Below are 15,154 nucleotides of genomic sequence, written 5' to 3' on the forward strand. Positions count from 1 at the left end.
GAAGTTTTCTTCTGCTTCCTGTACCATTTCTTCTGACAAGTAAGAAGTGATATATATATTTTTAAAGTAACAAAGAAAAAGGAGTTTGGAGAAAATTTTTTTTAATCTCCCCTTCTTACCCCCAAAAAAACCAAATCAGTAAAATATTTAGAAGATAAAGTCAAGAAAATATGCCAAAATATAGAAAAAAGGTAGTCAAAGATAACTTACAGGAGAAAATCTCTAAAGTTAGAAGATAAATCCGGGAGGTCTACAATTTGAATAATAGAAATTCCATAAAGAGAAAATGAAAGGATATAAATCAGAGATAACAGAAGAAAATCATCTAGAACTAGAGATGAATTCCCAGACTGAAAATGAATTAAAAAAAGACTTTCACACTAAATCACATCATTACAGAATGCCAGAAAAAGAAAAGATGATATTAAAGTATTTTCAGGGGAAACAGAGAAAATCTCTCATATAAAGCCTGAAATTCACATGGCCTTGGATTTCTCAGGAACCAGTATTCAAAGTTAGAAGAGCAATGCCTCAAAATTCTGGAGGAAAAATATTTCCAGTTTGGAATAGTCGTCAATAAAAATGCAAGCAAAGTATGAGAGCTGAATAAAGATAGTTTCAGACATGGAAGGACCTGAACATGTTTACCTTCCATGTGTCTTCTCTTGGGAAGCTACTAAGTAATATCCTCCACCAAAACAAAGAAATAAAGCAAGAAAACAGAAGAAATGAGGCCCAGAAATCAGAGAACCCAACATGGGAAAGCAATAAAAGCAATTCCCAAGATGACTTTAAAATAGTGATTCTCAACCTTGGCTGCACATTAGAATGGCCCGGGGAGCTTTTTTAAACCTTGAAGCCCAGGTCACAATACAGCAGGCTCTCTGGAGGTGCAACCCAGGTATCCGTGATTTTTAAAGCTCCCTAGTGAATCCAGTGTGCAGAGGAGGCTGAGAACTATTGTGTTAAAGGAAAGTCCCAGAACAACAGCTGTGCGCCAGGCCTACAAACACCCAGGACAGGTTAAAGCAGGAGGAAAGAGGGATCCAGGAGGGACAGAAAAAAAAAAATTGATAAGTTATCTGACAGGCATAAGTTGGAAAATTGTTTAGAAATTTGCATCAAGAGGCATTTTGTAGAACAGTCACAAAAGCTGTCAGAAGACAGTCAAATGTTAAGGAAATGCTAAAATAAAATATGTTTAAAGAGTTGTGCAGAAGATGTAACCAGAGTATACCAACTGGCTTGGCAGTGAGAAAATGTTTATATAGTCATAATAGGGAAAGCTCAAATTACTGAATAATTATAAGAATGAGAGGAAGAAATGAGTTAATAAGGTCTAAAATTGATTAGTCAAGAGATACCAACACATATTAACAGATATTCAGAGCTAACTAAGAAAAGAAACAGGTGGTGGGTTGCAAAGATGTCCCAATCCCTGGAATCTGTGAATGTTTCTTTATATGACAAAAGGGACTTTGCAGAAATTAAGGATCTTGAAGTGGAGAGATTAGCCTGGATGGTCCAGGTGGGTCCATTGTAATCACAAGGGTCATTATAAGAGGAAGGCCAAGAAGGTCAGGGAGGGTGCAGAAGGTTGGGTGAGATGGAAGCTAAATTGGAGCAATGCAGCCATGTGCCAAGGGTTTGGGGGGACAGGGGACGGATGCCCCCTGGAACCTTCAAAAGCAACCATTCCTGTTGATACCCTCATTTTAGCATTTTAAAACTCATTTTTATTGCTGACCTCCAGAAGTGTTAAGAGAATAAATTTTTGTTCTATTAGGTCACTACATTTGTGGTAATTTCTTCCAGCGGCAATGAGAAATACTAAGTATTCAAAGTGTTGGGGTGGAAGTGGGATTCAAGCGGCACAAAGGGACACATATTAAGTATTTTATTTGACTTCCTAATGAATGAGCATGTGACACATAGATAAAAATTACAATAACCAACCTGCACTGAGTGCTCACAGTAGTGTGAGAGAGGATAGCTGGAGAGGCATGAGCTATAGAGCTTGGCCCCTCAGACATTAACGTGCACACACATCTTCCATGGATTGTATTAAATGCAAGCTCTGATTCAGGAGCTCTGCAGTGGGGCCTGAGATTGGTCTGCATCTAAATCTTTGCTCCTGATTTCAAAAGCTTTGCTTCCCCTTACCTTGCTTGCAAAAGCTTTGCTTCCCCTTACCCCTTTGCAGAAGCAAAGATTTAGACTCGAGGCCAGTCCTCCAGACCCTAGAGGACTAGAAAGGGGCCGTTCTAAAGAAAGAGACAGAATCTAGAATTAAAGGAGGGAGGGAGGGACAGAGAGAGGAAAGGGCTTTGTGCCTAAGCTAAGACATTTTGATTTTATCCTTGAAGATATGGGGGACCACTGAATGATTTGGGGAAGTGAAACACCAGGATGAGATTTTTTCACATCGTTACTCTTTGTTGAGGAAGTAGGGGCATAAGGCCGGGTGCAGTGGCTCACACCTGTAATCCCAGCACTTTGGGAGGCCGAGGTGGGTGGATCATTTCAGCCCGGGAGTTTGAGATCATGCTGCGCAATGGAGCAAAACCCTGTCTCTACAAAAACTACAAAAGTTAGCTGGGCATGGGGGTGCATGCCTGTGGTCCCAGCTACTCAGGAGGCTGAGATGGCAGGATGGCTTGAGCCTGGGAGGTGTAGGTTGCAGTGAGCCAAAATCACACTACTACACTCCAGCCTGGGAGACAGAGTGAGACCCTGTCTAAAAAAAATAAATAAATAAATAATAAAAAATGGTGGCAGCAAACCAGAGACTAGAAACCATTTCGTATTTGACTAGAAATATGCAGTGATGCTCGCTGAGGAAGGTCTGATGATGCTGGTACTTCTGCCTAGGCACACAATACAGAGAACTATATTAATCCACATGTAAAAGTGAATCCTGTAAATATCTGTTGTCTGAAGTCCTAAGCCAAAAGGAATTTTCTTGTAACCACTAAAGGATTTTTCTTGTAATCTTTTACATTGACATAATTTTCTAGTATTTATTAAATCCCCATCTGCCAATGGCAGATCCATTTTTAAAGGAGAAAAGTACAAGAGGAAAACTCTTCTCAGGAAAGTTACATTAGGTAGTAAAATTAAAGTATTAAAAAATATATATAAATTCTTCCAGCTCATCACACCCCATATAGATGGGAATCACATAGTGTTCACATTCTACAACGTTGACCATAGCTAAAGTAAACTGCAGGTGTCCTCTTTTTACAAAGAAATGTTCTGCACAGAAATGCAATGTACATATTTGATTTTCCTAAAGCATTAGAAATGGTTCTGCAAAGCATTCTCAGAAGAATTCTATGCATATGGATTAGACAGAATGAGAAGGGTATAATATGGGTAAAAAGTCAATTAAATATATTGAACACTGAAACCATATTAATAGTTTGGGGTCAAAATCGGAGCAGCTATTGCGTGGAGTTTATAAGGAGCCATTCTGGGTCCAATCCTGCTCCGTATTTTCTATTAATAGCTCTGAGGATCCTATGATAAATGCACTAATCAATCCACAGAAAATGCAGCTCTGGGAAACATTGCTAATGCTTTGGACGACAATATTAAAATTCAGGATGGTCTTGTTAAATTGAAGAAATGAGCCAAAATCAATAGAGCAGCACACGCAGTTCTGCTAGGTGTTCCACATCACAGGATACAGGGAGCCCTCAAACGGAAAGGAAGACCAGTCCGGCAGGTGAAACTCCAGTTTGTACAGCTATCCAACTCTTGTTCTCCCTCTCCCTCCCTGACAGCCACACGGATATCCAGACAGGTGTTTAGGGCTGTCATCTACACATGATTTAACTCCACTGCTTACAGCTTCTCAACTCTTTCCCCCAGAGCCCTGTAGTGAGGGAAGAGAGATGATGGGTTTCCTTTAATATAACTTGTAGGGCCCACACTGATGAATTTAGACTTTAGAACATCACATTAGAAGCAGAAAAAAAAAATTAGGAAACAACTAAAGATTTCTAAGTAGGAGTATAATGACCTCTTACTAAGGAGTGTCATAATATCTTCCTGACATTTAAAAACATGGTCTCCACTGAGAAAGGAGTAAGGGGAGATGAAGATGAGGGTTCTTTAACAACTGATTTTGCTACCCAAACCCTGAGAAACCTGAGACTTTAAGAAACTTAAATTCGTCTTTTCTTTCAGCTACAACCCTTACCCAGAATCATCCTTAATTACACTTACTTTCTTTTCCCCAATTAGCAAGTCAATAACCAGGCCCTGACGCATTCACCTTCTAAGAATTTTTCTGACCTGCACTCTCTTCTCCATCCTCTCCCCTGCTGTCCTAGCTGAAGTCTTCATCATTCTTCACCCAGACTGATACAGAAGATTTGGGGGGCCTCTCTGCTTTTCTATTCCTTTAGAGCCCTCCTTTGCAATGTTACCAATGTGATCCAGAATGAAAACACAAATCTAACCTTGAGCTTTCCCTGTTTAAACATTTCCAATACCTTCAGTGCTCACAGAATGGGGTTTAGGTTTTCCAAGGTGGCGTGCAAATTTCTGCGGTGGTTTTCTACCAGGAGCATCAGGAGCACGCAGTATGCGGGGCATTTCTACGTGTCTCACTGGTAAGCACTGTGTGGGGGCATTTCTAGATGTCTCAGTGTCTGGGTGGTGCTACTGGCCTTTCATGCCCAGGGGCTAGGGATACTAAGCATCCTGCAGTAATCAAGACAACTCACACAATGAACTGTCCCACCTGAATTTCCAGAGGTAACACCATTGGGAAAGGGTCCTCATGGTTCCTGCTCACTTCTATAACCTTCTAGCTCACTTTTCTGCACTGAAGCTACATAACTCTTCTTCCGCAACACAAGCCATGTTTATTTCTTGCATTTATACCTTAATTCTTGCTCTATGTGTCTTTATTAATTCTGATACCTGGAAAGAGTCATAACTTTACTGATTTATAGTTTAAGCTTCTGCTCTGGTGTCATTTCCCAGGAAGCATCTAACACACATGGTCTGACTTAGATGCTTCTTCCTGATAAGGCAGTAGTGCTTTCTTATTGTGATATGCTTTGTGCTCAGCAGTTTGCTTTAAAACCATTGGTGTTCTCCTTTACTAAGGTTCATCGGGCAGAAACTGTAGGCACTCAGTAGGCCTTATATAGACCTATGAATTGAAGGAAGGAAGGAAGGAAGGAAGGAAGGAAGGAAGGAAGGAAGGATGGATGGAAGGATGGATGGGTGGATGGGTGGATGGGTGGGTGAATGAATGACTGAGTGAGAGGAAAGACTTCTCTGAGGCTGTTTTAGTCCAGGTGCCCATAAAATAATACAAGCATTATTTTACAGCTCAGGCAACAGTTGAGGTCAAAGTTTCGGATCAGGTCATCTGTCTTTAGTTCCAGCATTCTATGATGTACAAGTCACTCTATATCCCTAATCTTCAGTCACTAAATACCTCTATAAAATGTGCCAGGCAGCACCCTGCATAGCAATTCACTTACCCATGTTGAGGATTGTGGGCCACAAACAGCACTTTGACAGGCACTTCTGTCTGGCGATTCTGTGTTCAGTTTGCTCAAGAACTCAGCGGTTTTGCTACCAGGAACACAAACAGGTGTTAGTGCCTTCACAAAAATATGAATATAATTCTTTATTTTTCCTTTGGATACCAACCTAGACTTATTTGGGTGACGATTAAAATTATCCTCAGCAGAACAGAAAGTTACATTGAGAACAAGGTGTAGCAGAAATCAAAACAAAATGCTATTGCAAGATTGCATTCTTCAAGAACAATATTTCAAAAATATACAACTAGGTTTACGAAATGTGAACCTATGACCTCATTTTTTCCACTTTATATTACTGACATAAATACAAGTCCTCTCTCAGAGCACATTCCACAGCATGGGGCCCTAATTTCCTATCTGAACATTTAATGCTTAACACGCAGACTTCAGGGTGGAGCTGTGGAACATTCATGCCCTACAACATCCTGCTTCACACCAGTTTTACATTAAGCCCTTTACCCTCTCATCTGCCTCATGGCTTTGACTGCTGTTAGGATACACAGACCCTCTAATCCAGTAGCTCTTTTCCATTTATGGATCACAGAGCCCTTTTGGACCCTGAAAGCAAAAGTGGACCCTCTGTTAACAGACACACACACACACACACACACAAACAGTCCTTTGCATTTTGTTTCAGAAAGGGGAAAAACCCTCCATAGGATTTATCCATAGAAGTTAAAAAGTGCTGCTGATTCTAGACTGCATTTCTAATATCTCTTTTTAGCTCTGAAAAATTGACCTAGAAATGTCCTCAGTTTAAATAAGAAGTTCTCTGTTTTTACCTTAAAAACCCAAACCACGACCCCAATTTCCCCTCTCACTTATGCCAAGCATAGAACACTGGAATTGTTTCCTAGTCCTTACCTCAGCGCCTGGCCCACTCTGCCTACCCTTGATTAATTTCTACCCCTTTGTCCTTTTCTCATGTAATTTGTGGGATTTTTATCTCTTCATTGCACATTCACAGCCACATACCTCATTGAGCACTGACTTATATTGCACCAGACTTGCGCAGCCTGTTCCCATCTCCCTCCCTCCTCCTGCTAGCCCTCTGCTTCCCCCTAATATTTTAAGCCCAATGCTAAGATCTGATTCATCAAGTACTTAGGACATGGGCATCAAAGGAAACACAAAGTATCTGGTAAGAACAAATGGCATCCAGTGTAGGAGGAAAACAAGGAATTAGAAACTAAACAGGTGCCAACATCACTTCAAATAATTACTTAGGTAGAACATGGCATTTGAAAAGGTCAGAAGCTTGATCTGGGGAAGGAAGAAATAAAAGTGAAGCAACATACAGAACCCTGAGAAACATAACCCTGAGAAACATTCAGCAGTTGAGATGAGCAGCCTTTCCATTTGTCTTGGATTACTTATCTTGCCCAGAATAGACAAGGAGACTAATGAAGTCGCAGAGTCTGGAAGCTGCCCCACCGTCTGGGGCTTTATGAAGTCATCAGTCAAAAATATAAAAAGAAGAGTGATGCCAGAAGTTTGGATGAGATCTCTGAATATCCTAAGCTGAGTGCAGGCCATAGGAGAAAGCAGTGAAAAAGAAACACTGTGACAAGCAAGGAAGAAACTTCAGACCAAGTTGACAGGCAGCCCCTCAGTTTACTGACTGCCACTTCTTACCTGCCAACGCCAAGCACAAAACTGTCTGCATAGCCAGCCTCTAGCTGCGGCCCTTGTGCCAATTATCACTGCCCCACTCATGCCGCAGGATAGAAAGCAGAGTGACAGGGTCACAGGACTGCCAGAGGAATACAGGTAGGGGCCTGCAGAGGATGCAGATTACTGCCAAGTGATCAACTATACAAAGGAAGTCCCATGTTACTACACTAACTCATATTTTTCTACTATTAGCATTAGTCCCTGGTATATAATAAAATTTCCATATATTGGCTGAACTGAAGTGGGATCCCTGTAGGTAACTGTGGTTATATTTAACAAAAATAAGATGTAGAACCTGTTTGAGGGGCAAACGAAGGAAAACATCCTCGTGGGAAGTCCAACTGGACTAAGAACCCTGGACTCTAGCACTGTTTTCACCTTGCCCTTGGGGGTTCTTGGTATTATCACTACTGTGACTCTACTGCCTGTTGGAGAGGGGTGGTCCTCTTCCACTTTGTCACTCTGATCCAAGCATAAAAGATTTCTTCCTCTATTCTCCACAGAACGAAATAAAATTTACTTATGCCCAACTTAGGATCTTTAAGCGTCCTTCTTGCTCATCCTTATGTTGATTTCTATGGCATATCCTGAAAGGTCCCTTCAGGAAAATCTGCCTCAACAGAATGCAGTTGTAGCAGACTGCTAAATGGTCATGAAAATTTACATTCTCCTCTTCTGGCCACACAACTTGACTACATTTCCTAGCCTCCCTTGTAGGTAACGTTGGCTATATGATTGAGTCTTGACCAATGGAATGTGAGAAGTGATGAATGCCACGTCCAGTACTAACTTATTAGAAAATTCCCATGCATGTGCCTCCATACATTGCTCTCCTGGCTGGAACAGAGACAGCCCTCAAGGAAATGCTGGAAGTTGTGCATTGAAGGTGGTGGAGTCTCTATCAGTTTTGGTTCCTAAATACCTGAGTGGAGGAGGCTGCCTTTCAAATTATGATACAATGATATTTTAAAAAGCAGTCTATGCTTTTTGTGAATTCACTTATATGTAGTAAAATTAGAAACACTTGCCAAGTGAGAAGAGCAGCTCCTGGCATCCAGGAATTGATTTGACGCTCACGTCTAAATCTCAGTGTTATTATAAACTGATCTGATCCGACACTGAAGTTAAGCCTTGTTCCACTGTTGGATGTAAATAGTCACACAGAATATCCACTTCACACAAGGTCATCATGCAATCCACAAAGTACCAAACATCATCTCCTCTAAGTGAATGACCGCTACTTCTTCACTAATTACAGCTTCATAGTCACTCTAGGTCCTTCCTATAGGTAAGATTTATTGAGATACCCAATCATAAAATTGTCCCCACATTCTGATGGCACCCAATCCAGAGCAACTCCCTGCCTCCGTAGACCCTCCCCAAAATTACCCAACCAAAGCACAAATCCTATAGTAGGGTCTTTCTAACACTTTCTCACTGAGATAACTCACCATTCCCTATGGTATGCATTTTCCTTTGCTGCAAAGAGTAATAAACCCAACTTGTTCAACTACAGGTATGTTCCTGGTAGTTTTTGGTTAAAGCACATTGACAAATGTTACATACCAGGACAGTGGTTACTGCTAGGGAAAGACAGAGAAGGAAGGGATGAGGGTGGAGGGATAGCTAGCTGTCTCTGTAATATTTATTTTTTTAATTAACCAAATATAAGTAATATCTTAACAATATGAGCTTAGTGGTTGATACATATTTTCTGTGTGTTTGAGATGTTTCTCAAATAAAAAAGGGGAAAAAAAAACCCCACACAGACTATGATGGTGTTTACTAGGGAAAGACTTGGCAGATACCACTTCAGATTTCATAGAACAATAGTTTCCAGAATGCCAGTGGGGAGACCAGTGTGGGGCTGGCTACATGAGAATCATCTGTGGTGCTTCCTAGAAATTACTGGACTCAGGCCTTTGACTCTAATTGAGCATGTCTGGAGTGGGATCCGGGAATCTGCGTTTCTTAAAAGCACCCCTGGTGATGTTAAGAACTACTACAGTAGTACAGATGGATATTCAATATGCATAATTATCTTAAGTCTACATGACTCTGACTTATGAATAATTCATGTTATATAACACATTTGGAAATAAAACCTCGGTGTGTCTTAGGAACTGTCTGTATAAGTACAATCTAATAATGCATTCTACATGTACTTTGCAATAGCTTCACAAACCTGAACTTTGCCACCATGAGGTTTAGGTAAGTAATCATTCATACATGCATGCATACATTCATGCAGGCAACAAATATTTCCTGAGTCTCTGCCACGTGCTTAGCAATATGGGTTATAGGACAATCTAAAGAAGTATTATTTTGCTCAAGTCAGTTTCACATAACCGGGTATGAGCAAATGACATTCACATACCTATAAGCACTCACAGAGCCTATGTAAGTAAAAGAGTGAGAGAAAATCTATTGGGATACACAAACCCATTTAAGAAATCACAAGAACAAGATTTACAAAACAAAACATGAAAGTGAGTAGTAATGCTGGGAGAACTTTGTACTTAATCAAAGTAATCAAACTATTGCATACACTTTACGGAATTCTTTCCCCTCATTTATCTGGTCTTTAATGATTTAATTTTTAATTGCAAAAGTAATACATACATATGAGTCAGAAAATAGAATAGAAATTAGATAAAAATATAAAGAAAAAAAGTGAAGGTTCTACTTAACACCTCTCTCAACCTGACTCCTTTCCCCAAAGGATAACATCATGAATTGTCAGGTATGTTTCCTGATTGTTTTCTATTAATTGATAAGTATCTATTTAAAATTACATACAAATGAATAGTGGTTTACTTTGGGGGAGGATAATTAGGATAAGGCACAGAAGGCCAGCTGTTCTCTAAAATGTGTTTCTCTGCTTCCTGCATATATAGCTAGACTACGTTTCCCAGCTCCCATGCAGTTAAATGTGACACAGGAGCATATATCTGCATTCTGGCCAATGAAATGTGAGTAAATGTATGGGCCAGGCTGAAGTGATCCACATCAATAACCTCTCACGAGAATGATGTTTTCCAGTTTCATCCATGTCCCTACAAAGGACACGAACTCATCATTTTTTATGGCTGCATAGTATTCCATGGTGTATATGTGCCACATTTTCTTAATCCAGTCTATCGTTGTTGGACATTTGGGTTGGTTCCAACTCTTTGCTATTGTGAATAGTGCCGCAATAAACATACATGTGCATGTGTCTTTATAGCAGCATGATTTATAGTCCTTTGGGTATATACCCAGTAATGAGATGGCTGGGTCAAATGGTATTTCTAGTTCGAGATCCCTGAGGAATCGCCACACTGACTTCCACAATGGTTGAACTAGTTTACAGTCCCACCAACAGTGTAAAAGTGTTCCTATTTCTCCACATCCTCTCCAGCACCTGTTGTTTCCTGATTTTTTAATGATGGCCATTCTAACTGGTGTGAGATGGTATCTCACTGTCTCACAGCATTCTTAATACTCTTTCCTCCTTCTATCTGATGATGGTAGCTTAAGTGAGCCTGCAAGGCATTTGCAAAGGAGAGTAGAGCCAACTTTTGCCTGCAGCTTTTAATGCCAGGGGGCGAAAGCTAACCTGACTCAAACATCAGCCCTGGATCATTCCACAAAAAAGATATAAACTTCTTGTTCTTTAAGTCACTGAAATTTTGGTGTTTATGTTTTTTAACTACAGCTTTTCCTACCCTAAACTAACAGATTTTTTTCTTTAAGTGGGATACTATATTTTGTTCTGAAAATAGATTTTTGTCATCTAACCACATCTTTGAGATTTTTCCATATTTATAAATATATATCTTATTCCTTTTGGCAGCTGAATAGCATTTTATGATATGGATATAATACATTTAACATTCTTATGGATAGATATTTACGGTTTTTTCCAGTGAGCATCCTGGTATATACATCTTGTGCAAATACATACTTTTCTAAGATATATACCTAGAAGTAGAATTTTATTCTAATATAGGTTCCCATAAATAGATATGCAATTTTTTGTTTTTGTTTTTTTTATTTTAAGTGCACAATTTTTTACTGACACATAAAAATTGTGTATATTTATGGCATACATGTGATATTTTGATACATGCATACAGTATTTAATTATCAAATTAGAGAATTAGGCAATCTGTCACCTCAAACATTGATGAATTTAGTGTTGTGGGAACATTTCAAGTCTTTTAGCTATTTTGAAATATATAATAAATTATTAACTGTAGGTGCCCTACTGTGCAATTGAGTACTAGCACTTATTCCTTCTATCTAATTGTATGTTGGTGCCCATTAACCCACCTCTTTTTATGCCCCCAAGCCCACCCCTCCCAGCCTCAAGTTCCTATCATTTTGCTCTCTGCCTCCATGAGATCAACGTTTTTAGCCCCCACATATGAGTGAGAACATGTGATATTTGTCTTTTTGTGCCTGGCTTATTCAGGTAACATAATGATTTCCAGTTCCACTGTTCATGTTGCTTTAAATGACAGACTTTCAATCCTTGTTATAGCCAAATAGTATGCCATTGTGTATACATGCCATATTTTCCTTTTCCATTTATTCATTGATGAATATTAAGTATACAAATTCATGAGTATTAGCAAATATATACAACCATGAAACCACCGGACATATCAAGATATAGAACATTCTCATGAAATACTTGTTTGAGCCCATTTTACCATTAGTTTTTCTTTTTGTATGGGTTGTAGTTGTTCTTTATATTGTTTTTGTTTTTTGAGACAGGGTCTCACATTGTTGCCCAGGCTGGACAGCAGCCTTGACCTCCTGGGTTCAAGTGATCCTCCTACATCAACCTCCCAAGTAGTTGGGACTACAGGAGCACACCACCATGCCTGGCTAATATTTTTCTAGAGGTGGAGTCTTGCTGTGTTGCCTGGGCTGATCTCAAACTTCTGGCCTCAAATGATCCTCCCACCTCAGCCTCCCAAAGTATTGGGATTACAGGCACAAGCCACTGCACTCAGCCTATTCATGATTAAACCATGCTTAATAGTGCCAAGCTGATCTACACAAATTTATATTTTCACCAAAAGTTAACTTTATGAAAGTGGCAATTCAGAACCACAGCTAACCTTCTTTAAGTACTAATCCTATCCTGTCTTACACATTCCTGTTTATCTCGGTCACCTCCAAGTGTCCCAGTCTCACCCATCATTCAATATCACTCAGTCTCTCAATCCCACATTGCCCCATATATCTACCACTTAAGCCCCCACACCTCCCTCTAGCCTTCCAAACCTTTCCAAGGGGGCAAAAATCTCTTAATCTTTAACCAAGAGTTAACAACTCAGGATTCTTAACCTCATGTCAGAAAGTCTCCCTCAAATACAAAATCACCATTAGGCAAACATCCAGGTAAAAAAAAAAAAAAAAAAAAAAAACGTTGGCAAGATTCATTTACATAGGTTAAATCATTGGGCAAAAGTTTGCAGATAACAGGATATTGGTATGGTCTTAAAGTATCTCCCCCAAAACATTCATCAATTATAAAGAGAAAAACAATAACTTAACAGTGGAGATCACCTTACCAAATGATCCAAGTAAATATCACCAGTGATAAGGATACTGACCATCATGTATCCTCTGATGTGATGCACTGAGAAGGACATGGCATCACTTCTGTAATTTTCTTGTTGGAAATTATAACTTCAAGCTATTCATGAGAAAACATCAAACAAACCCAAATTGGGGGACATCTACAAAGTAACTATCCATTACCCACTGAATGTGTTAAGGTCATGAAAGAGAAGGGAAAAAATGAGGTACTATCACATATTGGAGGAAATTAAGGAATCATAATAACTGAATGTTTTATGTGATCCTGAATTGGATCCTAAAATAGAAAAGGAGCACTGGAGGGAAACTGATGGAAAGTGAATAAGGTCTGTAGTTTATATTAATAGTATTGTACCAATGTTAATTTTCTGATTTTGATCATTGTACTATGGTTGTATAAGATATTAATGTTAGTTAGATGAAGGTTTTATTGGAAACTATTTTTCTACTATTTTTGTATCTTTTCTCTAAGTTGGAAATTATTTCGACTTAAAAAGTAAAAAAAAAAAAAGAAAAAGAGGCTGCCTCATTTTCCCACATTGTCTGAAACCCGACCACCTCTTGAGAACAGTACTTCCCACGACCCCCCGAAATGGAGCTATTTTACTTCTCATATACATATTCCTTGGTGCCTGAAAATGAAGCAGACATCCTGTTTCCTCCCAATCTACTTCCAGACCATTACTTCCCCCATCACTTGCAAAACAGGTTTGCTCCTATAGTACCCACAACACAGAATACACCATCCTCTTTGCCATTGTCACCCTTCAACCTTCTGGTCAACCATCTCTCTTTAAGATTTCAGCCTTTGGTGCACCCAGGAGGTGTGGGCATCATGTAATTGGCAGTTGGTCAAGGCTGGTGCCAGACCCAGCCTCCTGAAGGAACCATGTCCTGCAGCTTTGGGTGCTACTCATCATGTCAGGCACACACTGCTGCCCAAGAGGAGCTGCTCTTTGAATTCTCTGTGAATGTTGGGAGGAGGAACACCAGAGCTGCTGGCTGCAAATTATCCAAACAAGAGGAATACCCCCCAGCATGGACTTCCTAGTTCTCTTCCAGCTCTACTGGCTTTGGCGCTAGTTGTTTATGTTACGATCTGTTTTTGCTAGAAAACTCATGATTTGAAATGCCTGGTCAGGGCAGGAGCACAGATATTTTCCTATATAATTCCAGAATGTCTTCAGAAAGCCATGTAAAAATTGCTTCATTACCTCTTCCATACATGAAACCATACCTTCATTATCCTTCACCTGGTCTTGCAAGGGATGGTAAATACTGAATATACCTGGGAAATACTTGGCTACTGTCTAAAGCTAGTTCTCCTGTATTACCTTCTTCTGCCCTATCTGCTTCTGATTGTAAACCCATTTATTTCCACCCTAACTTGTGTAACTGATTCTGGCATTATAAGAAAAGCAAATGAATTATTTCTTCAAATTTATGAATTCGATGAAGTGATGTTTCTAAAGAGGTGAGGTGCTCTACTTATGATTTACGAACACCAGCTCGATCTAAGCACTGACTGCAGTGTGTGCGCCGTTTTGACCATCATTGGGTTTGGGTGAACAACTGCATCTGGGCTTGGAACACCAGTTATTAATACTTTCTCATCTACCTCTTGATGTTGGCGGCCTCGGCTGCTGCCATGGCCATTGTGAGCACTGCATTTCTGGTCGACTTGGTGGTATTGTTGGATTTGTACTAGACTTACATTGATGACCTTGGACACTTCCAGTTTATGGACTTGATTTTTCTTATTCAGTACCTGTTCCTGACCTTTCCAACAATTGTCTTCATGCTGGGGTTGTGGTTGGGGAGGACATTGTAATGGTCCTGAGCTTCCTCCTGGGTAGCTACCTGTGCTTTGCTCTGTACCTGGTTGCCACCAACCAGACTACTAATGAGTGGTTCAGAGGTGACTGGGCCTCGTGTCAGCATTGCCCCCTCATGGCCTGGCCCTCTTCAGGAAAGCCCCAAATCTACCAGAACATTCACTCCCATGGGCTCTGGAGCAACCTTTGAGAGATCTTTCTACCTGCCATTCCATATCATGAGAGAAAGAAGAAATAAGAATGAAAGAAGTGTCACTGCCTTTTAAATATAGTATGCATTTATTTATTTAATAAAAAACCTTCAGCCTTCCTATCTTGACTACTGTCAACATGGATATCCTATTGCTGCCCCCCCACCACAGGCTGTGTTTCTTGATTTCTTGGTCTCCAGTAGCTCTTCTTCACTCTGCCTCAGCCACACTGCCAGGGCCATACCCTGGACATTGTTGTCATGAATAAATGTCCTCTCTCCAAACTATC

General features: G+C 40.0%; 1 protein-coding gene and 1 pseudogene across 5 annotated transcripts in view; one reads left to right on the plus strand and one right to left on the minus strand.

Moving 5' to 3' along the window:
- Positions 1 to 15,154, minus strand: part of EPSTI1 (epithelial stromal interaction 1) — a 114,666-nt gene that overhangs the window by 35,365 nt on the left and 64,147 nt on the right. For all 5 annotated transcript variants that reach the window (XM_030813338.1, XM_003270031.4, XM_030813337.1 and 2 more), the window contains one exon: positions 5,505 to 5,598. In XM_030813338.1, the coding sequence (XP_030669198.1) occupies positions 5,505 to 5,598 (94 nt within the window). The remainder of the gene's footprint in view (positions 1 to 5,504; positions 5,599 to 15,154) is intronic.
- LOC100601624 lies at positions 13,811 to 14,912 on the plus strand (annotated as a pseudogene).

Source organism: Nomascus leucogenys, chromosome 5, assembly GCF_006542625.1.
Source record: "Nomascus leucogenys isolate Asia chromosome 5, Asia_NLE_v1, whole genome shotgun sequence".
NCBI lineage: Eukaryota > Metazoa > Chordata > Mammalia > Primates > Hylobatidae > Nomascus > Nomascus leucogenys.